Source organism: Microcebus murinus, chromosome 7 (assembly GCF_040939455.1).
Source record: "Microcebus murinus isolate Inina chromosome 7, M.murinus_Inina_mat1.0, whole genome shotgun sequence".
NCBI lineage: Eukaryota > Metazoa > Chordata > Mammalia > Primates > Cheirogaleidae > Microcebus > Microcebus murinus.
The window spans coordinates 60,854,564-60,879,774 of record NC_134110.1 but is presented as its reverse complement, the minus strand read 5'-3'; the positions used below and the strand labels follow the sequence as shown (position 1 = coordinate 60,879,774).

At 43.0% G+C, this 25,211-nt stretch overlaps 1 protein-coding gene across 9 annotated transcripts in view; it reads right to left on the bottom strand.

The window, feature by feature from the left end:
- The window catches only part of NCALD (neurocalcin delta), a 410,511-nt gene that overhangs the window by 13,437 nt on the left and 371,863 nt on the right, over nucleotides 1-25,211 (bottom strand). For all 9 annotated transcript variants that reach the window (XM_076005119.1, XM_020288961.2, XM_076005118.1 and 6 more), the window contains one exon: nucleotides 7,006-7,402. In XM_076005119.1, coding sequence (XP_075861234.1) covers nucleotides 7,006-7,383 — 378 coding nt within the window. In that variant the 5' untranslated portion in view covers nucleotides 7,384-7,402. The remainder of the gene's footprint in view (nucleotides 1-7,005; nucleotides 7,403-25,211) is intronic.

The following is a 25,211-nucleotide window of genomic DNA, read 5'->3' as shown; positions in this document are numbered from 1 at the left end:
AAAGAATGTAAAGAAGTCTCTCTGGCCCTTGTTGTCCTTCTCGGTGGCACAGTCACTCACGGGATGGTTGTCTGACTTGGTCACAGTTGGCGCTCTTGAAACCAGGGGGATTAATCTGTGGGTTTGTTTGGTGCCCATGGAGGACAAACGTCCTTTGCATGGCCACCACCACCACCACCCACACCTCCACCTCAATCTTCTCAGCATCTGGTTGCTGCATAGGTGTGCATTTCTTATGCATCACAAGGGTGAACCAGAAAAAAAGTTTGTTTTTCCCATACTGCTAAAAGTAGCAAAACCAAAATCTTTTGCTATGGGCTGCCAGTGTATTTCCAAACCCTTTCCTTCAGTTTTCATTCATTTAAAAGGTGTGAAAATGTAGACTTGCGGTATTCTAAAGTTCACCTTGCCTTCATCAAAAATGCCAGTTAACTCTGAACATAACTGGTAGGGAAAGTCTGATTCTAAAATAACAGTTACACGTGAACTCCAAGTATTTTCAAAGAAAGCATTAATATCTGAGTAATGAAAATGTTAATTCCAAACTATTCTCACCTGGTCTTTAAAGTAAGTTCCTTAGGACTGCTATGAGTAGCATTATGTCAGCCTTAGGATTCTCTTGGAAAGGCTCTATCTTGAACTTGAGAACAACTCCTGACAAGCTGTCCCCTAAATAGTCCCAGTGTGCGATGTGTGACTGTGGGCTCAGACCAACAGGGTTTGGGGAATTCCTAGTGCCAACCACACTCTTTCCTGGGAAGATGATCTTTCTTTTGTCTGAGCCCTGTGAGCATCAGAGCAGCCTCAATTTATCTTATTCCCAGACGGGCTGGTCTTAGGTGGGAAACACAGCAGGTAAAGAAGGAGAGGTTCTGAAGCCAAGAATATTTCTTCTGTGATTTCCACCAATTGGAGATTGAGTTGGATTATGTCCCTTTTCTTGGTGAACGTACATTTTATAACTAGGCAAATTTACTTAAAACTTAATGGAAGATTCTGTTCATTACTTTCTCCATTGAATCAGAAATAAATTCCTTTTATTTAGCAGGGAGACACTCTGTCCCAGATCTGGAAATGTGGTAGGAATAATATCAGGCAACGTTTATTGAGTGACACCCATGACGGGCACTGTTCTACATACTTTACTTGTAATGACTGATTTCACACTTGCAATCACCTGTGAGTTAGGTGCTCTGATTAGCTCCAGTTCACAAATCAGGAAAGTGATGCCAAAGATGTTAGGTAACTTGTGCAAGGGCACAGAGCTATTATACTAAGTGGCAGAATCACGATGGGAAGCCAGGCACTCTTCGCTGAAGTCTACACCCTTAATAACAATGCCAGGCTGTTGTTATCCTGTTATTATTCTATTATTCTGTTGTTATTATTCTGTAAGAAAGGGAAGCCGAGTGCTTAGGAAACTCAAGGCAATGGAGGAGAAGGAAAATGGAGATTGAAAAAAGAAAAAGGCAAGGCAGTAATCGACCGGCTTTGTCTCTGATGTGCCTGTTCCTCTTTTGGTTCCCTCTTCATCTTTGCTTTGGAGATGAATGATCACATTTTGTCTAAGCCTATAATTTTCATTCAGTGATAAGAATAATGCAATGCAGCTTGTATGCAAATAGCTGATACCCCAGTCCTGTAGTTATAAACTTGACCTTTCAAAGGGTCCTAGTTAGTTACTGTTTGAGAACAAAAGGGAGGCAGGTATAATTGCATTTTCTTCCCACATGATCTCCCTGGGAGTGCTGTGGTCCCATTCATGGATCCAGATCTGTAAGTTCGATATTCCCTCCACCCCACAAGATCCCAGAATGCAGCCAAGTGTTCACGGTAGAATCAGTGACACCACTCACTTGCTCACTGGCCCCTTCCTCAGACTCAGCCTGTGCCGTGTTGGGTACAGATATTAATGTTTAGACTAGCCTCCAGGGGGGCTGAGAGACAGGGACTGTGAAGGGCAAGAAGAATTCTCCTTCCTCCTGCAGTGGTGGGCTGAAGGAGAGAATCTGCTGCAAGACGAGGAAAGGTCAGGGTTGTTATCTGGTCTAAGACTCCTGAGAGATTATTTTTGATGCAATAATAAAATAGCAAGCCTAAATCATGTTCCTAAATTTGTCACTTAAAAAAACAAACACATGAATGTAAAAATGTTCATCTGAGGCTCTAAAAATAAATTTGCATATGGTTTTGCTCATTCATCCAGATGTTGATATAGCACAAAAATATTTTCTTTAAAAAGGAGCACAACTGATTTTGGCATTTGTGGTAGACTGAATGACAGTCCCACAAAGATGTCCATATGCCCTCGTCCCTGGAACCTGTGAATATGTTACCTTGCGTAGTAAAAGAAACTTGGCAGATTGTGACTGGATTAAGGATATTGAAGTGGGAGGATTCTCCTGGCTTATCACAGAGTGCCAGTGTAACCACAAGGCTCTTTCTAAGTGGCAGAGAGTAAGATGTGTGGGTGGAGGTCATGAGATGGACTCCACCTGCTGTTGCTGACTTTGAATTTGGATGAAGAGAGCCATGGGCCAAGGGAACTCAGGAAGCTTCTAGAAGCTGGAAAAAGCCAGAAAAAGCATTCTCCTCACAAGCCTCCAGTAGGAATATGCCTTGAGGAAACCTTAATTTTAGTCCAGTGAAACTGATTTTAGACCTGTGACCTCCAGAACTGTAAGATAATACATTTGTGTGGTTTTAAGCCACTAAATTTCTTGTGCGTTGTTATAGCAGCTGTAGCAAACTTATGTGGTATATTTCAGTGCTACACAGAATTCACAGTAGTCTCATACATTTTAGAGTCTTTTCTACTAATGTTAGGAAATACAAAAGAATTCCAGCTTGTCACTACAAATATTATTCTTTGGATACCAAAGCTAAACCACTGGAAAGGACATCTGGGAAGAACAGCTAGAAAATTTGTGAGTTGAATTCCTACACCCCATTCATTGTGAAGCCTAATTATAAACCTGTTTTAACCCATTATTATTGTTTGTAGGTGAACAATCATGAATTTGCATTTTTCATTAGTTGCTTGAATTTCTGAGTCATGGAGAGACAGAGATTCAGCTAAGAATTTGTGTATCACCACTTGTTATCAAGCTACAAGTTACACGTTAACAAACAGAACCTTAATCTGTTTCTGGTTCTCCTGGTCTGCAGCTTGGCTCCACCTCATCTAACTTTCTAAACATTTACCCAGGCACAAAATAAAAAACGAAAAGACAGTGACTCTTCTGAAGCAACAGAACGTTCTCCTAAATGCTGCGAACCAGCTAGAACAAAGAAAAAAGGTCCACAAAAAGGAACAGAGCTTCCTGCCACAGTGACCAGGCCCGAGGAATGTGGGCTTTCAAAGAGGGAGAGGAAAAAAAGGAAGAAAAGAAAAATAGAATGGGAAGTATAGTAAGATCGCGCAGTATATTCCAATTCATCCAGAATAATTGAAAGCAGGGAGATTAGCATAAGAATGTGGTGGAATACATGAATTGTCAGTTTTCGAAGTAGCCAAATAGAATAAAATAACCTTTAATATGAAAATGGTTCTCAATTTAATTTAATCTCTTTGATGATTCTGAAGTCGCCTCAGGGTGCTGCAATATTTCCTTTTTGGGGTCATGAATATTAATCATCAGGGCTTAACGCTCTAGGAAACAGTTTAGGGAATTTGAGCCTCCACTTGCAGGCTTCTTTAGAGCTGCAAGTGTATAAAGCGTTTCTTAAGGGATGAGTGTCCTTACAGCTGTGGCCTGGAAACTTCCTGTGTGTGGGCTGGTGCATGGACCAAGGTAATTCACAGTGAAGAAAATGCCTCTGTTGAAGGATCTTCCCCTTTATGATCACTTGTTCCTTCCCATAAGGAACATGGTAGAATAAGTCAGGAGGTGCTGATGGAGGGTCTACTAGTGCCTTCTTCACGTTCTCTGCAATCTTCCCGCTCTTGCAGACTGGATTCCAAGGCATAGAGATAGTTCTAGTTTCCTCCCTAGACTGTTTGTTTCCAGGGCCAAGTTCTTAGGAGGTGATGAATGAATGCGTGGATGATTCTTTCATTTTCTTTTTTAATTTTTTGTGGAGATGGGGTCTTGCTGTGTTGCCCACCCAGGCTGGTCTTGAACTAAAGTGCTAGGATTACAGGCGTGAGCCACCACATTCATCTATGAGTAAAATTCACACAAGCCTACAAGGTCTGAAGGTTCCTCCCTACATCAACACTGGCCACGAAACCATTGGCTGATGATGCCAGGACCACTGGGCAGAAGTGTTTGAGAAGATATCATGGTGGCTAATGAGAATTTTTTTGTTAGATTACAGCCAGGAAGTAATTTTCTCCAAAAGGTGAATATTCCATCCCTTTACTACAGAGGGGTGGAGCACAGCATTCCCAGATGAAAAAAGAACACAAGATGAAGCTAATTAAAATGAATCACCCTTTAAATTTTAATATAATTTTAATTTTTAATTAAGATTAAATTAATTAAATTTTAATTGCAATTTTAGGAAAAATCAGGAAAATGCGATGATATGGGAACAACCCTTCACCCCCTTTGAGGGTACATTTGGGAATGTACAGAATTTGACAGAGTGTATCCAGAGCCTTAGAAATGCTCATACCCTTTGGCCCAGTAATTGCACTTCTGGGCCACTGCATTGCATTCTAAGGGAATAATTCTAAATACACAAAAACTTTATGCACGAGGATTACTGATTTATTTTATATTTAAAAGTTATGGTATTGTATATAATAATAAAGACTGGAAATAACCTAAATATCCAACAATAGGGGAAATTAAGAAAATTATAATATGCTGTAGGACTATTATGCAGCCATTAAAATAGCTTTATTAAAGTTTTTATACCATGAAAAATACTTGTGTTATTATATTAAGTGAAAAAGGCAAGATAGAAAACTTCATATATATTGTAAAATCCATTAGATATTTTTATTTTTATTTTTTATTTATTTATTTATTTTTTTAATTTTTTTTTTTATTCCTTTATTTATTTTTTTTTTTCCATTTTCAGTTGGCCAATTAACGTTTTTTTTTTTTTTTTTTTTTTTTTTTTTAGTAGAGACGGGGTCTCGGCTCTTGCTCAGGCTGGTCTTGAACTTCTGAGCTCCAACGATCCACCCGCCTCGGCCTCCCAAAGAGCTAGGATTACAGGCGTGAGCCACAGCGCCCGGCCCATTAGATATTTTTAAATGCATGGAAATATATATATCATTTTTATATCAGGAAATTTTATATCAAATTTATATCAGGAAAGATATATTAAAAATTATTATCAGTGATTCTCTTTATAGGTAGGGTGGAATTATGGATAAAATTTCTCTTTATCTTTTATATTTTTCTATACTGCCCATATTTTTACGGAAGATGTTTTATTTTGCATATGTTTATCTTCAGGGGAAGAGAGTGATCCTTTATTTTTATTTTAAGAGCTACATCTCTGAGAGACTAATTTAACACAATTTATTCAGATAGTTACTGCTCTGGATGAAGGAGAAGCCACTGGTGGCCCAACCAGAAAGAAGAAACAGATCCTGGAGAGTCCCAGTGATAAGGAGGGTCACTTTGGACACCTGCTTCTGCATCTTGCTGATGTTTGCAGTTGTCACTTTAACTGCCCATGTGGCTTCAGTCCCACTAGCCTGGGAGCAGGCCTTGGGACTCAGCTTCAAGGCCACTAACAGGTCATCTTGCAAGTCTCTTTTGAGCTCCCTCCCTATTTCCAAACCAGGTTCCCTGTAGTTTTTTTGTAGGCAAGTACCACTGTACCCCACGCTCCTCCTCACCAGTGGCTGAGTTCTTTTTTGTCTCCTTGTATTATGTTCTCCACCTGTCCAGCACCCCAACAGCTCTCCCAGGGGCTGCAGCTCTCCCTCTGCAGGACATCTACCCAGCTGTCCTGGGATGAGTGTTGGCCCTTGGGACAAGCCCTCCAGGAAGCCAAAGGCCCACTCTCTTGGACCTGCTGTCTCTGGCAGATGCTTCCCTACTGCGTCCCACTTGCCTGCCAGCCTCCCCACCACCTAGTCCTTCTTGCTGCCTGCAGCTGAGGCCCTGAGTCCTGTCTCTGTCTCCTTAGTATTGTCTCTGTGTCCCACCCACTGCTGAGCCCCCTGTCATTGCCACCACCCGAACTCCTTACCCTGTCTCCCCGCCTCCCCACATGGCCCACAGGAAAATGTAGCCAACACTGGGGCCCATTCTCCTGTTCTGCTCAGGAAACTTGCTCTGGGAGCGTGCTCGGGAGAAATAGCAGGGAGCGCCTCTTACTACAGCGAGGGAGGCCTCCATTCTACAGTGTGTGCATCTCTGATGGGTGGGGCCCAGAGTCGGATCCTTGCTGTTATTCAACAGTCTGATAAAGTTGTAAATTAATGATGGTGATGATGATGAGCTTTCAGTATGGCTGGCACCATACCAGGCATTTAACATGGAGAGTCACACTTCACCTTAGAATAGCCCCACGACATGGCTGGGTACCACTGGTAGCTCTATTTTATAGATGAGGACACTGAGGTTCACTTAGGTGAACTAGCTTGATCACAGTCATAGTGGTAGTGAATGAATGATGCATGATTTGAACCCAGGCTGGAGCTTGATTACCGATCACCAGTCTAGGGGATAGAACCCCAAAGGCCCAAGTCCAGGCAGGTCATTGCAATCAGTCAATGGAGTGGCCATAATGAGCATGTTCATCTGTAGTGTGGGGATCCCCACAAAGCCCCAGGTGACTAGTAACAGGCAAGAGGGTGGGCCCGGGGTGGCCAGAGCTGCTAGGTTTTCAAGAGATACGAACCAGTGTGGATTTTTACGTACTGCCTCCCTGTATTGTAATGTGGGTTCAAAATTTTCAAAAACACTGGGTCGGCCAAATACAGTGCCCTGGAGACCCACCCGTTTGCCACCTCTGCACCTGCTACACTGTGTGCCTTCCAATCCTCACTGGTGACACACACTCTTTTGCTCTTAAAGGGCCAGGGCTACGTACCTGCACGATTTCTAGCATCTCCGCCTTGCTGATGTAGCCGTTTCCATCTAGGTCGTACATGCTGAAGGCCCATTTCAGCTTCTGCTCCAGCTTCCCCCTCGAAGTCACACTCAGGGCGATGATGAATTCTCTAAAGTCTATTGTCCCATCACCATTGGCGTCGAAGGTGCGGAAGACGTGCTCTGCGAATTTGGAAGCATCCCCGTAAGGGAAAAAGTTCCCGTATATTTTCTTAAACTCCTCCATTGACAAATGTCCGCTGGGGCAGTCTCTCAAGAAGCCTTTGTACCATTCCTGGATCTCGTGCTCCGTGAAGTCCGTGCTCTCCAGCAAGTCCTGCATGACCTCGGGGCGCAGCTTGCTGTTCTGTTTGCCCATCCTGGCAGCGAGGGTTCAGCTGCAGACAGAAAAGAAAGCATATGTGATTTTTTAGAGCTGCTCTTTAGAAGCACGTTTTATAATTTGTGATTGTTCCTTTGGGGAAAAGAAAAAACAAACTTTATACTAGTCCAATAACGTTGTCTAGGTTTTGCAACATAGCAGGCAGCCAAACAAAATAATAGAAACACAGGCCAGTAGATATGCAGGACAGAAATATCACTAACCAGAAAATTGATATTTCTTTTCTACAGAGCCAGCCTGAAAGCAAAGATCCAGAGGGAGAGGGAGGGGGAGAGAATAGGGGAGGAGAGAGGAGGGAGGGAGAATTAATTGGTTATTTAGTTCTGGTTTGTTTATCAGTTTGCAAGAGGTTGAGCCTGCATTTAAGAAGGCTGGGGTTCTAATTAGCAGGGATGATTAAAGAAAAGGAAGAGAGAGAGAGACCAAAAAAGAGAGTTTAGCATGTTTTATGGCTACAGTATTTCCAAGTAAAGTGCTGCTTGGGTACCTTCTGACTATTATAAACACAGACATGAGGAAGGAAAATGGAAACAAACCTATCTAATACCACTAAACACCACCAAGCTAGTTCAGTAATTTAAATTCACAGGGTAAATCACTGATGACCTTGGGTTGAGATCGTAAAGATGACGGTTCATAGAATTATTTGCATCTTATGGGATTGTGATTTATGTAATAGGCCACACTTTCCTTTTTAAAATACAAAGAACTTTGTATTTTCTTATCATAACAGGAACAGACATTCACAGTAAAACAAGAAAACAACACAGTGACGCATAAAAGAAAAAAGTCAGCATCATTTCAAATCCTAATCCTTAGAGATAACCACTGCTAATGTTTGGTGCATATTCTCCCAGATGTTTTGTATGCATACTTATTTAAATATGCTATTAACATATGTTTTAATACATTTGCATTTAAAAAAAGAATGCACACCCTTTTGTTATATATATAACATATATATAAATATATAACATATATTATATAAATATATATATATATTTAACTTAATATAGTGTGGGGAATAGAGGACTTTTACTAGATGGGGAAATCCCTGCAAGCGCCATCTTCCCAGTCACACAGCCATTCACAGCCATTTGCCCAGCAGCACCACTGGACACGTCTGGTGCTTTGGATGCAAAGAATAAGACATGTCCCCTCCTTCCTAAGGGCACCCAGCTGTGTGTGTCAGGGGTGGTGGTGACAGCGAGGGGACAATATGATAGATAAGCAACATTTCGTGGTCAATAGAGCAGTTCTGTGTTCATCCGTTTGTATGTGTCCCTGATGACAAGGCATCCAACGAACAGATCTTGAAGGTACAGCGAGGACTCATTCATCCTCTCTGTTCAGTCTGAGATTAACCTTTTGGGGTGCCTCTCTGGGTAGAGACTCCTGCTGCCTTAGTGAAATAATAAGGTAAAAATTCTACTGAACGGTAGGATCTAGAATGTTGCCCTCCTGCCAGCTTTGCAGAACGTAGGTCATTACCAGGCAAGTTTTGTCAGCCTTTCTGAAAGCTGGTGAGTGAGTTTCAAGTGATCTGTGAGCTGGCCCTCAGATATCTACTCGGAGGACATCTAGGGACCCTAAATTCCTGTGGGCAGGGGCTGCAGGTTCCCTTTGTGAGCAAAGACTTTCTGAACTCTGCCCTTCCCTTGCCACCGCCACACGCGTGTCCAGCGTGGCAGTGAGCGCAGTGGCAGCACCTAGGAGGGACGCCCACGCCACGGGGGCAGGGCGCTATCGTGGGCGGTTCTTGGAGGAGGTGATACCTGAGCTTCATTCCTAGTTATGGAGTCGTATGATTTAAGTGTGGTCTCATAAAGGCGCTCTGCACTTATATTTTGCATTTTTATTCTATTGGAAAAAGTCCTGAAAGGCTTGGAAAATTACGGACTATCTGAAAGACAACATATTCCCATTTTAATCACGACTGCGGATTTTCTTTGCGATTTTATGTGTTATGGTGCTTTGTTCCTCTCTCTCTCCCTCCTGCTACGTGGTCAGCCCCTTGAGGGAGGCAGAGTCTCCACGGGGCTGCTTCGTCTTGCCATGCCCAACACAATAGCACGCGGTGAGCTACTAAATGCGGGAATGACTGATAGAAAGGCAGCTGCAACATGGAAATAGAGACTAGTCTTGGAAAACGAAGCTTTTTGCCAGAAACATGAGGACTTGGTTTTCAGAATGCTATGGGACACACTAAAAGCCATCTGGTAGTTAAGACTTGGTCTCAGGATATCTTATACTGAATTGCCTGTCTGGTGGCCTCGCTAATAATAAATCCCTACAGGGCTGTGTTTGTGTCTCACACTGGCTCAAGCTTCTTTTGGAACATCCATAGTTCAGGCAATAATGAGAACTGTTAATTGCCAAGTTGATTAATTTTGTTTTCTGAGTTGTGCGTTGGAGACAGAACCTGGCTGTGCCCCGCTCATGTGCAGGCGCCCCAAAGTATAGGGAGGATGGAGCATGCTTCCTATTAGCGTGGCCAACAGCTGCAGGAACGAACTTCCTTTCAGAGTTCCCTCTTTATGCAGAATCAAGCAAACACCATTTTATGCAAAAGCAAAATTAAACTAGAACTCCAAATGGAGCAGAAGCAGAATTTATAAATTGAACATTCCAATATCTTTCACTTTCCTCTGTGTCCTTTTTTTTTTCCTGGAGATTAAAAAAATAAAGTTAGAGAGGCTGGTTTGTATTAGAATTTTAAAGCTGTCATTTAGTTGCTAAGTTAGCAATTTGCCTGAAGCCAGAATTTAGAAACATGAGGTAATACATAATACATGGGTTTATGGAGTTCTGAAACATTTTATGGAATTTACAAGTAATTTCAAATTTTCCTTCTGGGAGGTTCTTTAGGATATAGCTCTTTGGTGTGGTTTTCAATCAACTCACCGTTGTTATAATCTGGTTATGTACAAATTGCTTGTGTGTAGCTTTGGGGAAAAATGCCATTTTGCTATTTAAATCTATACCCTTAAAGAATGATTTATTTCCCTAGATACAGAAAGCGTTATTTCTTCAAAACTAAACTTAAGTTGCTTTCCCAATGTTTAAAAAGTGCTTCTCATTTATTAACTGCCTTTTGCTCTAGAAACAAATTGCCTCAACATTTTGGCTAAGTCTCCCACTGAGACTGATCTGTGTGTGCAGCTATTTTTCGGTAAACAGTAATTAAACCACATTTACAAATTCATTAGCACAGAAAGGCCATAACACAAACAAGGCAGAAGAGCATGGAATAAGTTATTTGGGAAGCCGGTGTTTGCAATTAAGTCCAGAATTTGTTTCAAGAGATAACTACAAATACTTTACGAAGTATGAGGACTGAACTTGAGAAAACCAACCATCTGGATTTGGTTAGACCACGTAACAAAAACCTCAGGGATGTATGATAGAGTTTCCTTCCTTGGGTGGGGAGGGGGCAGATGGAGGAGTGACTGAAAATACCTTTTTCTCTTGGAAGACAGGAATCTCTGCCTGTTTGTGTTGAAGGGGAGGGGGGCGGGATTACATCGGGGAAATGCTACATCGATTAACAGTCAAGAGAAGAGTAGTCTGGAGATAGAAGTTGCACTTCAGGTCAAATTCTTTCCATTACTCCAATCAGTTATTAAAGCATTTATTTTATGCCAGGAGAACACAGTGGGGAAAAATGCCTGGGGTCAAAGCCTGGCTCTATTGTTTACTAGCTGGTGAGTAATTCACTTAACTTTTTGGGTGCTCTTCAGTTTTCTCAGATTTGTAATATGAGTTCATATCTCATTGATTTGATGTGAGAATTAAATGAGATAGTCCTACATGCAAAGCTCTGGCACTCAGTCAGGGCCAGACGCTGCGGTAAATGACAAGATCTTATCCACGCTGCTCCTTCAGACGTCGTTCTTCCCAACCTGCCCAGCAGCCCTGTGTGATGGGCAGGCAGGCTTTCTGCATTTCACTAGCAGAGACAGGAAAACTCAGAGAGGCTTACAGTCCAGTGGCAAGAGACATAAGATAAAGGAAATAAATAAGTGAAATGATAGCTTGAGATGTACCATGGAGAAGAATAAAGAAGAGAAGGGGGTAGATGAACGCCAGGGGTAGGTGGATGGGTGATGAGATTTTAAATAAGCCAGGGAAGGCCCCCTAGAGAAAGTGACATTTGAAAATGACCAGAGGCAGTGAGGCAGGCAGCCATGGAGAGAGCCGGAAGAAGACTCTTCCAGGAGAGAAAACAGTGAATGGGAAGGGTCTAAACTGGGGTGCCCCCAGCATGAGCCAGGATGCAGCTGGAGTGGAGGGCGAGAGGGACTGAAGGAGATGAGACCAGCATGGTCATGCAGGGCCAGATGATGTGGGACCTGGAGGTGACCTTAGAGATGCTGGCTTTCACTCTGAGTGAGACGGAGCCACTGCAGGGTTTTTAGCAGAGAAGTGATAGGAGTGATCTATAGTCTAACACGATCACTTGGCTGCTGTGTTGAGAGTGAGCTAAAGAGGAAAAGAGCAGAGGCAGGGAGACCGGTAAGGAGGCCCCTGCAATGACACAGGCAAGAGGTGATGGTGGCTGGACCCAGGGTGGTGGCAGCAGAGGACAAGATACAAGGTTGGATTCTGGCTATAGCCTGAAGGTAGAGTCAACAGGACTGGTAGGCAGTTCAGATATAGGGTGTGAAAAAGAGAAGAGTGCAGCCCCAGAGTTTGGGCCTGAGCAATTGTAAGGATGAAGCTAGCATTTACAGAAGTGGGGGAAACACAGGAGAAGCAGGGCTTTGGGTTGAGACAGGTGACATGCATACCAGTGCTTGGTTGTGCACGTGTTGATTCTGACATACCTGTTACACGCCAGTTGGAGATTACAAGCAGGTCATTGAATGCATAAGTTTAAAGTTAGAGGAAGAGGTCCAGGGAGGGTAAAATCAACTTGGGAGTCATCAGTATATAGATAGAGTTTACAGCCAAGAGAGTCAGTGTAGACTGAGGATGGAGCCCTGATCACACTGCCATTTACACTCTGGGAGGAGCCAGTAAAGGAGAATAGGAAAGAATCACCCGTAAGGTGGGAAGAAAACACGAATTGGCTAAGACTATGCCCTCTTCAATGTTGTCCTTCATGCCCAGCTCAAGGCTGCACATTGAAAGTGCTCCGTATAGTGGGACTGGCACGCTTGCTTTCCTCTCTGAATCCTGTGGTCTCTTCCCCACCCTACTTGCCCCAACTGCTCTCTACAAACCCCTGGGGCTCATCTGTGATTCCTTTCATTTTTGTTCCATTAGCATGTGACCTTGATTCAGTGCCCCAAATTTGTCCCCAATCCATTCCTTCCTCACCATCTCCACTGTCATCATCTCAGTCCAAACTACTACTCCCTTCCTGGTCTTCTACAACACCCTCCTCACTGGAATCTCACTTTTCACTCCTCCTCTCTCTCACTACCCCTTGCCCCAATCTATTTTCCCCAGAGTGATCTCTTTTCAAAGATGGGGTCTCCCTCTGTCACCCTGGAGTGCAGTGGTGTCATCATAGCTCACTGCAGCCTCGAACTCCTGAGCTCAAACGATCCTCCTGCCTCAGCTTCCAGAGTAGCTGGGACTACAGGAGTATGTCACTGCACCTGGCATCAGAGTGACCCTTTAAAAACACGAATTAGACTATGTCGCTCCTCTGCTTAAAACTCTACAAAGGCTTCACAACATACTTAGAATAAAGCCCAGACTCCCTCTTTGGCCCTCTGGGCTCTGTGTGAGCTGGCCCCGGACCATCTCTGACTTAGCTCTTGGTCCTCCCTCTGCTCCAGGTACCCTGGCCTCCTGCACACCCCATCTTTTATCTCTTAAAGGCCTTTGTGTCAGTCCTGAATTTCCGTAAGTGAGCACACACCTATTCCATTAAACATCAGCATTCTGTCATTCAGTAGTTTACTCTGAGAAGGGCAATGTGAAATTTCCCAGCTTATTTTGGGTCTCATCTAGTCTCTTAGGGTTCAAAAAATAAATCTGGGGTTAATAGTGACCACAGATGAAAATGGAAAAATGCATGGGAAAAGAAGACACCAAATCACCAACAGAGAACCATAACCAGGAATCCAAAACATGAAGTTAACTTTCCATTTACAAAGAAAAATAAAGAAATAGCAACTAAAAATGATGCCACAGTGAAAGGAATGGCAGCCAGTGAATGGCCTTCTGGAACGCGCGCTCTCCGTCTATATTTTTGTGTCTGCGGAGGGAAAGATCTTCAGCGATGCATTCCTGTGACTCCTAGTAAGGTTCTGAAAACTCTGTGACTTAATTCCTCAGAGCCCATAGGGAAAAGTCTACAACCTACCCTGGACAGCCTGATTAACTTCAGAGGAAAAGTCTCAATGCAAAAGGCACTGAAGTCTCCTAAAATGGGATTTACAAGACGGCGAGCAGCGGAAGTCAAGTTTGGCTGCAACAAGGAACACAGAACCACCCGCAGCGGTTCCAGAAAGAGACCAGGTTCATTGAAACATTTGCGTAATTTGGGGCATGTAACCTTGCCCACTAAGAGTTGCTTTGAATTTTCAATCAACGGAACATCTACATTATGAAAACATAACTTTACAAAGGCTCCTAAAATGTAAGGAAAGAAATTATAAAAGTTACGGATGCCCGGGAGTAGGTGTTCACTTACCATGACTTGGACAGGAGGTATTTTAGCTGCCTGAATTTTACTGGCGGATAAAATCCCACAGATTCATTTCTAGGTCAGCTGTCTTTGAATTTTACTGGAAAAAAAGCATGACTAAATAAAAACCTGAAGAGCACATTGCTTCAGGATTTCTTTTCAATGGAACCAGTGGGAATTTGAAAGGAGGCCACACATACAAACTGACATATTTATATATAATGGGCATATTAGGAAATAAAACACAGCAGTGCATCAGGGAAAAATTAAAATGTTAAAGAGGGAGAAGTGAAGAGTTACGTAACAATCCCACTGGCTTAGTCTTTACCTTGATCAAAGAATATTCTCTCCTCTTGCCTCTGGTAAGATGGACTGCTCTAAGGAAATGAGACCTACAGCCCCATCTGGCTTTGGTGGAACTGTATGAAAAGTGTTACAAGGGCACTGCTCCCAACATGCCCTTCTTCCCAGTGAGGATGGCTTGCGGACTCACATCTCCATCACGAGGGGTCATAGCCTGGGACCCCTGGCCTCACCCCTGGCTTTCATGCCCCCTGCAGAGAGGTGACTGGGCTTGAGATCAGAACAGAACTGGTACAATCTAGCCAGCCAGGAGGCTAGATTGGCTGGCTCCTCTAGTAGCCAAGAGGCCTACTAGAAACAAATTTGCTCTTCCTTTTGCTTTCCCCATGGTATGAGATAAAGGCCAGGGGATCATCTGGTCTTCTCCAGGTGAGCAGGGGCAGGGGTTACAGTATCCAAAATATCAGAGTCCTTGCTCTCTAGAGCATGCATTTCAGATGGAAAAGGGCCTGGCCTTGGGCTTTTTTTTTTTTCTTTCAGGTTTTATTTTCCATAAAAATAAGGTTCAACCAACATTACTGTCAATAAAACATATTTCTGATAAGCATCTGAACAGAACCTTATCTAACAACAACCCTCTCCCTGTCTCCTGAATATGGAAATATCAGAATATGAAATATTTAATATAAATATGGAATATTTAGTTTAGCTGATTACCAAAGCAATACATCATTATTGTAAAAAAAACCTAGGTAATAAAAAGATTTAAAAATGAGAAAGTGAATAACTACTGACAATTCTATTTATATATATATCCACCTATACATTTATGAAATGCATATATATGAAACTGTATACTCTAACCATAAATGGGATCATTCCATTCTATTCTTTAACCCTAATTTTCACTTAAAAGCATTTTTCTTGAATGTATCTCATTCATCCTTTTAAATTGCTGGATTTTCATTTATTGATGGATTCAACAGACAGTACGGAGCGCCACGCTTTGAATTAGGTAAGAGATACAATGATTAGTAATGTGAGGCTTACAGCCCTTTGGTATTCCATTATATGGGATTTATTTAACTAATACCCCTTGATAAGCATTTAGGTTGATTCCACTTTTCTTTTATCCCCTAGGCATTTACCTTAGTCAGGGTCCCCGATTCCTTAGGTGGAATTTATTGCAAAAGATTCTTGATGTCATTGACAAGTACAGTGATCCTTGTAATTTATAAGGAAATGACCCTTCCTTGTAAATTCTCCAATAAGCCATTTTCCTCTGGGGCCTTCATATCCTAACTATACATTTTGCAAACATTTATACATCTACTAAGATTAGAACTGAATGAGAATTGGAGTGAGAATTCCACCCCACCCCCACTGACCTGCGTGAGTTATAGGCACACAACATGCCAGTGTGGCATTTGCTAGTCCAGCGCCTAGGAAGGCATCCCCACCCTGCTCTTTAAAGAGAACATTATTGCAACCATTAAAATGCCTCTTCTGTTTCAGCCTAAAGAGATATTTCACCTAAACAGCACCCTGCATTCTCTCTTGCTAGATATTCAACTCCCAGTTTTCAAGGCATCTCCTTTCTCAGCTACTTCCAGTGCAGCTAACAGTTAACTCTGCCTCCACCGCCTCCCAGGTTGCCAGCGATTGGAGGGGCCCTTACACTGCACTTAAAGTGTCCATGAGGACATGGGCAGAGGCCATACCAAATGGTCACTTTCCAGGCCTACAGACATTACAAAGCTGTCCCAAAGAAACTGTGGGAGTGTCTGAAGTCAAGGGCTTCAGATCACGTCCAGGTGTCTCCTCGCCGTTCAGACCCCCTGGCCCTCAGACCACTGCAACGGAGCTGCCTGCTGTGGCTGCCTCAGGGGCCAGATGCTGGGCCAGGGATGGCTGCAGTGAGAAGGGACAGCGCCCTGGGGCAGGCTAGGACCCTACCCTGGGGGACTTCCGAGGAATTCTGATTGCAGTAAATGTCTGCTTAACTAACGGTACTAAATATTCTTTTATTTAAAACACAGAACTATTGCTTTGGGTTGTGATAAAATCGTAAAGCAGAACAGTAAATCCTCATGGACAGGGCAGGCAAACAGACGAACAGTGGCCATCCAAGGCTCATCCCATAGCCAGCAGCGAGAGGTACAGAGGAGCACAAGTCTCCATTTTTAGATATCCTCTAGGGGGCACAGATGCACTCGGTAAATTGATTCAAGCCCCTCCACAGAGTCTAAGAATAGTTCATAATTTTTTTTATTTATTCAGCAGACATGTGTTTACCATCTACTGTTTCCTGGCTTACAAGGAATATTTCTATAAAAATAATACCCTACATGGGTTAGGGAAATGACTGGAATCTGGAATTCTGGATGCAATTCAGAGCATTTTCAATAATATGCTATCTTCACAATTTCCCTGTAGATTGATGTGAGAGATATTGTTTCTTGGTTTTACTCCAAGGATGAGGGGCTTAGGGAAGCTCACTGCTGTGACAAATTCATGCAACTCGTGGTCCCTGGGTGTGGGACCAGAACCACCCTTCCCACCCTCACCCCTTCTGCGTCTCTGGTTGGATCACTTTGGGTGTGTGAATGGCAGTTTCCGTTGGAAGGTGCTAGTTGATTACTCCCTATCCCGGCCAGCATGGCTAAAAATATTAATGTTTGTTCATCAAACATATGTGCAAGTGAGAAGCCCACTAACTGGCTAACAAGAAGAGACTATGAAATAACTTCTTTTTAAAAAAATTTTTTTTTAATTTCAGAATATCAAGGGGGTACGAATGTTCTAGGTTAGATGAATCATTTTTGTAATGCTTGATTCCTCCCTAGAGGTGTTCCCGTCACCCAAATAGTGTTCATAGTCCCCATTTGTTGGTTTCTTCCTCTCCCCTCTCTCCTCCTCTTCCTCTCCCTTCTCTCCCCCTCCCCCTGATCGTTTTCCACTGAGTTTTACTTCCCTCTGTGCACCGGTGTGCTCATCAGTTAGATCCAATTTAACAAAAGAAGTAACTTCTTTTAGCCTCTTGCCCCTTTCACTTCCTGCAGCAAGGTGTGTGAAAGAGAACTGGACTTGGTAGCAGAAGAACTGTCATCCTCATACTGCATTAGGTGACCTTGGGAAAGTTCTTTGACGTTTTTTGGCCTCATTTTTCTATAGTAAAATAATAGGCACAATAACACCTCTCTCTTAGGGCTGTTTGGAAGACTAAATAAGAAAAATGGGGGAAATTCATTTTCCCTAATGAAGAGGGGAAAGCTCAGCATCGTGCTTTGCATCTAGAAGCTGCTCAGCAAACACGAGTAATCTAAATGAGATAAGGGTTCAGTTGGGTTGGGTTGTTTACAAAGACGAATCCTCCAGAGTTGGGGACAGTCTCCCCCTTGCCTAACGGCCATGAAGAATTAGGAAGGACAAGAGCAAAAAAGTGACAGGAGAGAGAAAGAAGGGCAGAGGACCACTGGTGGCTAGCAGCCTGACTCCTCTCTTTGGATTGCTTACCAGGTGAGAAAGACATCTGGGTGTGTGCCCAGAGAGGACTGCTGGCCCTGGCGGAGGGTTTTCCCTGCGTGGTAATCCTGATTTTAACCTGAAATTAGGCAAAGAGGTGCCATTACAGAAGCAGTGGATGGAGAGCAGGACACTGAGTTTTTGACTTTTTTTTCCTGGTCTTCTCTCCTGGGGCTGAGTAGGCTATGGCCTTGTAGTCAGATCTCACCATCCCTGCTTGAGTGTCACTCGGCTGTCACTGCAACCACGAGCTGCCTGGCTGTTGAGGCAGGGAGCTGTGATGAGCGCCTTCCCCAGGAGGCGTTGTGGGGTTCCGTTATGTCAGTGGTGCCCCGGGAGCAGGGAGGGGATTCTTGGATCACGGCCTCCTGCCTCCGCCCCAGCTCCATCTGATGTGCTCTCCACACGGCAGCCACTCTCTGTGCCTGAGATGCTCCCTTTTCCAACCCAACTGCTCCCATTGTCTAAATGTCCGCATTGGCCTAACTCATGCATATATACTCACAAGAGCTCCACTGATACAAACCCACATTCGGGAGACCTTCTCTGACCACCCAGATCATTATTGATCCAATTACATCTTATACTTTTCCTTCTTAACACTTAACCACAATTGGAATTAATTATTTGCATAATTATATGCCTAAGATCTGTGTCTCCTGCCAGATGCTAAACTTGACTATAGGAGGGATTCTATCTTGTTTCATATCGTACCTCTGGCACCTAGCACCGCGCCTGGCAGATGCTTAGTAAGTGTTTTCAATCACTGACAAACTGACAATTTGTCATCTTTGATAAGCATCTCTTTCTGCTGTGGCACCACATCCCACCCCAAGGGTGGGCTTTTTGCTCTTCTGGATAAATGCACACGCCTCTTCCTCGTTGGACACAGCTTTGTCTGCAGGACCCAGGCCATGTTCTCAAGGAACTCCTGCTTCAAGAATGAAGAGTTTCAGACAGAACCACACCCCATTTCTTCTATAACCAGGCTAACAAATAAACAGAAAAAAATAACATAGTGTTTTCTCACCCCATTCTGAATCTCAACACAGAAATATCTGTCCTTATCATGATGTTCCCCCGAGCAGAGCCTACACCGATTAGACCATTCACATTGTGAGTTTTGTTCCATAAGAGCCCGAAGCAGCTAGTATAATACTAATTTTGGATAAAAGAGGAGGTGAAACAACTGCCACAGATTAGAAATTAGGAGGTGCCCAAAAACTCTGTTGAAGGAAATGAAGAAGAACAAGAGGAAGGAAAACAAGAGGGAGAAAAGGAAGATGTGAGGATGAATGTCAGGATGAAAGCAGGATAAAATAAGAGATTGAAGGAAGGGTAGGAAGTTACAGGGACTGAAGAAAAATATAATCCAGGCAACAAGCAAGATCATTTAGTCACGTCAAGGGGTTATCAACCAGGCAGGACCCAGTAACCTAACGAGAGAAAAAAGCATGGAAGGTTATAAGGAGCCAGTCCTTGGGCTAAATAAGAATGTTTCTTAAAGGCATCTTTGCTCCTACTGCTCTACCAAGCTGCATATGAAACACCTGACAGCATCCCTGGGGAAAGATGGGGCCAGCCCGTGAGTCCTGAGAAGGCAGCAGGAAGGTGCCCTATGCTACCCAAAGAAAAGTGTTCTACTAACTTCTCTTGCCAGCCAACTCTCCCAGGTTGGCAGGGTTCTTCAATGCTCACTTAGAGTTCCCAGATAAAATGCAAGATGGTAGTTAAATTTTAATTTTAGATAAACAACAGATAATTTTTTAGGATAAATATGTCCCAAATATGGATGGACATACTTATACAAAAAAAATTTTTTTTAGATGGAGTCTTGTTATATCACTTAGGCTGATCCCAAACTCCTGGACTTAAGCCATCCTCTTGCTTCAGCCTCCTGAGTAGCTGGGACTACAAGTGTGAGCCACCGTGCCCGGTTCAAAAAGATTATATGTTGTTTATCTGAAATTAAAATTTAACTGGGAATTCTGTATTTTTATTTGCTAACTCTAGCAACCCACATAGTTCCCAATATCCCCACCTTCAGATCCCCTTTTGTTCATGGCTAAAAAGGAGCCGTGCCAGTACACCTGGGAGCCTGAGGATTCTACTGATGTCAGGATTATATTTATCTATGCAGTGGCCACTGGAGGCCAATATTATACCTGAGGTTAGGAGTGAGGCTCTTTCTGAACCTTCCTTCTAGCTCATCCCCCTTGACTCTCATCTCCATCTAATCTTGTTCCAACATCAGGCTTTTTGTAATAAAGGGTCTGATTCAATTTTTTGATGTCTGGCTGCTGACAGCTTTTAAGCATCACCTGTCCCTGTTCCCCGTGTGCCCCACATCTTGGCTGATGAGAAAAGATCCTCCCTCCTTGGTACCAGTGGGAGATGCGAACCAGGCAAGCCTCTGTTCACATATGGGAGCCCTTATCCCTATCCACAGTAAAAGCCCCAAGCAGTCTCCTTCCCGCTTCTCTCAAGCCATTTTCAGACTAGCTTGGGAGAAATGCTCTTCCCAGAAGAGCATTTCATTTCATTATGTAAGTAATGAACCTGTTCATATGCTCATGGGGCGTGTGTGTAGCATCACTGGTCTTGATATCTAAACCAAATTTTTGGTCCATCCTATTTCTAAAGGGTTCTCACAGCATCTCTCAATGTCCTTCTCTAGTTTATTTATGTCTCAGCAACCAAACTGCAGGGACAGGAAAGGAAGGGAATTCTGTTTATGTTCCTGCTACATACCAGTCATAGTGCTAGAAGAGTATTTATGTGACCTATTTATAGAGCAGGAGTGGAGACGACCTGACTACACCTGATGGTGTTTCCACCTCATCCTGGGGGCTTGGAGTGATGGCCCAAAGGCACAGAGTTAAACCTGGCCATGTCCAACAAACAGATCATTTCCCAGGCCCAGTCAATAAGACACCCAGTGGAGGGAGGAGGTGGTGGTTATAGTTCAGAGTGGAGGGAGGAAAGAGATCCCAAAGAGATGAGACCCTCTGAGGTTCTCAAGGCTCATCAACACCAAACAGATCAAACCAAGTGGGGTTTGGGCAGAATCAGAGCAGGCTCAGAGAAGCCCCATGGCGAATGGCTACCCAGCTCTAGAGAGGTCTTAGTGCTGCTGAGCGTGACTTGTGACCAATTCCCAGGGTCTAGCTAGATGAGAATGGTATTTTCAGAACTGCATAACAAATACAGGACATCAACTGATTGAGTGAATCAATTCTTCCTTCCTAGGGGAAGAAATGATTCTCAGTTGTTTTATTGCTGTTTTTAAAATCAGCTTTTCATAAGAATGTAAGAGAGGTGAGAAAGAGAAATAAACTGATAAAAACAAAAATCAAACCGTCATTTGTCATAAGGAAAAAAAAATACAGCCATAAGGAAATCCTTGTCTCTCAACTTTATTTCCTGTTACTACTACCATTTCTTAATCTAAGTCTTTACTATCTCTCACCTGAACTCACAAATATTAACCGTTCAGTCTCTCTGATCATGTCATATTCCTTCTCAAAAATCTTCCACGGTTCCCTACTGATGACAGATTAAAGGCCAACCCCCCAGCCTAGTACTCAGGGCCTTGCAAGGCCAGACCCTAATCTGATCAGAATCACCAAACTCCTCACTCTACCTTGATCTTGACAGGTGCTTTTATTGCCATTCCCATCTTCAGAATGGTCAGGTGAAGGAAACTCAGGAGAGAATAAACAAAAACTCCTTGTAAACATTGAAGTGTTTCCCAATAATCAATAGTAAAATTATGACTCCCTCCTTCTCTCCCTGTTGAAAGCCAACTGAGTGATCAGGTGGGGGTTATTTCTTCCTCCATTCAGGTGTCTTTCCTCTTCTGAGGGAGCTTTAAGTGCACCTGCAGAGTTGAGTTGGTGCTTTTACCTATAATGCCAAGAAAGATGGTGGCGCCTGGTAGATGTTCAAGAAACAATGGCTCCATTCTATTGTGCCTGTTTCCTATGGACCACAGATGGTGTTACATGGCTTACATCCTTTTTAAGAATTCCATGAGCAGAGGGTAGCTAGAATGTTCATAATTCATAAATGTTCATAAATATTGGTGCTAGATGAATAGTAAGGTCGCTGATAAATATTTCTGGCAATTGTTCTGTTGATAATAACTAAAGATCATTCTTTCCCAAAGCTACTGTCTAAGGACTTCTCTTCAGTGGGTGATCCTTCTATTAAGACTGTCTGGGAAACAGATTTTTCTCTGCCTAGGGCCAAAGTTTATTAGGAATGTTATGGGTATTGACTTTCTCCTTACGTTTTATTTTCCCTAGGAAACTGTGTAGTCTCAGAATTTTTTTTCCTGGTGGTTGTATAGTCGCTGTAAAGCTGGCTAAGGATAAGAAAAGGTCCCCCAGCACACCAACAAACACATCGGGGTTGATTGCTTACACAGGGGAGGTGACAACCCATGATGGCTAAGCACATGGGTGTTGGAATCAGAGGACCCTGGGTTTCAATCCTGGCTTCCAGACTTAGTAGTTGTGTGACCCTTAGGAACTTACACTTCTCTGCATCAGTTTCCTCAACTGGAAATGGGGTTTTTGTGTGGATCAAGTGAGATAATGCAAGAGAACCTGGCAAAGGAAGCACCTGAGTATCTTCACCACCATTATTTTCATCATCACCATCATTAATCTTGTCTCTCTGCCTGCATATCCTTCTATTATACTTCCAAGTTCTCTCCTTCCACCTCAGTTTCACTGGTCTCCTTCTTCAAACATGCCTGGCATGGTCCCTCTTTAGGGCCTTGCATATGCTGTTCCCTCTGCCTCGAATTCCCCCACCCCCCATATCCTTGTGGCTTGAATCGCATCTCCATGTATCTTTATAGTTCGGATGACTCCCCTCATATCCTCACGGCTCAAATTCCAACCCCGTGTCCTCAGGATTCACTCCTCGCCTCCTATGGGTAGACTCCAGGTAGACTCCAATGTTACCTTCTCAGTGGCACCCTCCTGCACACCCTAGTTAAAATTATAACTCCTGATCCTTCCCCTGTATTTTATTGATTGCCTCGACATTTGCAACTTCTAATGTACTATTCAGCTTTATTTTGTTTAGTGTCTATCTTTCCCCATTAGAATGGAGGTTTCATGGGGTCACTGAGTTTGGTCACTGCTTTAACAGCAGTACCTATTACAGAAGGAGGCTCTAGCACATAATATTTGCTCCATAAAAATATGTTGTCAGAATGAAGGGATTATTAAAATCCAATTTGGTCTCAATTCTAATTTGACCTAGTTTCCCTCTGCTCCTCATCTCACCATACAGATTATAAAAGTTTTAAACAGAGAACACTGGTGTAGAATCATGGATAGCATCTCTTTTAAACCCACTCCCCCTTACCACTAATATCTTCTGAGCTCAAAGTGTGTGCAGGCACGGGACCAGCTGCCCAGTGCACAGACTGAAATAAAACACAGTCCGTTCTCGTAGGAGTTCACAGGACTTTCACATGCACTGTTTCAGCGGATCCTTGCAATACTGTGAGAAAGGAAGGGGCAAAGGTAATTACGTCGATGTTAACAAAGTGAAGTTCTTGGTGAGGGTTTAAGGGCTTGCCTAATGTTATATATGTAGCTGATGGGTTTCCAAGGAGGAGTAGAACACAGGTATTCACAGTCACGGCACCCCATGGTGGGAAACAGAGCAGAGGCTCCGGGAGGATGGTGCCAAGTGTGTGAGGATGTGTGTGTGTTTGTGTGCTTAAGGAAAAGCTTTCCTGTTTAGCTGTTTACTCTCTGGTTACTATTTCCATTTCTTGTAAAGAGAAAATGAAAATGGAAGCTTAATCTAAAGAGAGAAAAGATGAAAATATACCCACAAAGTAATTAAAATATAAAAAAATAAAACCCCATAAAGCAAGCAAATAAACAAAACTCAACAAAGGCTCCCCAGCCTCTCTGTGAGATCAGTTCTGTGTGCCAACAGGCAAACCACCTCCATTTTCGGGCCGCTTGTGTGTGTCTGGGTGGGTTTACCCACACATCGCCCTGCACACCCACTCACCTGCTTCCAGCAGGAACCACCTAAGATTTTCCTGCCCATCCTAAATTCTTTTTTATTTATTATTATTTTTATTTTTTAATTCAGCATAATATGGGGGTACAAATGTTAAGGTTACATGCATTGCTATTACCTTCCCTCCCCCCTTAAGTCAGAACTTCAAGCATGTCCATGCCCCCAACAATGCACACTGCACTTATAATGTATATATATACCCATCCCCTCCCCCCACCTGCCCGACACCCTATAAATGCTTTTTGCTTTTGTTTTTTTTGTTGTTGTTGTTATTTTATAACATTTTGGTTAGATTTTATAACTTTGCCTTTACTTAGCAAAGGTTAGAGGTGTGCCCTTCCCCCTCCACACTGTTCGCTGCATCCCTCAGCTGTGCGTCTCTCCCCCCAGCCCCCGAATCTCTGGTGAACACCACCACACTTTGAGCACCATAATGATAATCAGTCAGTACCAATGTGACAGTGAGGATGTGTGGAGCCCGTTTTTCTGATCTTGTGTCACCTCACTTTGGATAATGGGCTCAAGCTCAATCCAGGATAATATAAGTGGTGCTAGCTCACTGTCATTTCTTAGAATTGAATAATATTCCATTATAACCATATACCAAATTTTAATTATCCAGTCATGAATTGATGGGCACTTGGGTTGTTTCCACGTCCTTGAAATAGTGAATTGTGCTGCCATAAACATTTGGGTGCAGATGTCTTTATAATAGAATATCTTATGCTCTTTTGGGTAGATACCTAATAATGCTATTGCTGGGTCAAATGGTACTTCTATTTTTAGCTGTTTGAGGTATCTCCAAATTCTTTTCCACAAAAGTTGCACTAATTTGCAGTCCCACCAGCAGTGTAAGAGTGTTCCTGTCTCTCCACATCCTCGCCAGCATTTGTTGTTTTGGGATTTCTTGATACAGGCCATTCTCACTGGGGTTAGATGATATCTCATTGTGGTTTTGTTTTGCATTTCTCTAATGATTAGAGATGTTGAGCATTTCTTTATATGTTTGCTAGCCATTATTCTGTCTTCTTTGGAAAAGTTTCTGTTCATTTCTGTTGCCCATTTCTTGATGGAGTTGTTTGATTTTTTTCTCGTTAAATCTTTTGAGTTCTAGATAGATTCTTGTTATCAGACCTTTATCGGAAGTGTAGAGAGCAAATATTCTCTCCCATTCTGTAGGTTGTCTCTTCGCTCTAATGATAGTTTCTTTGGCTGAGCAGAAGCTTTTTAGTTTGATCAGATCCCATTTGTTTATTTTTGTTGCTGCGGTTATTGC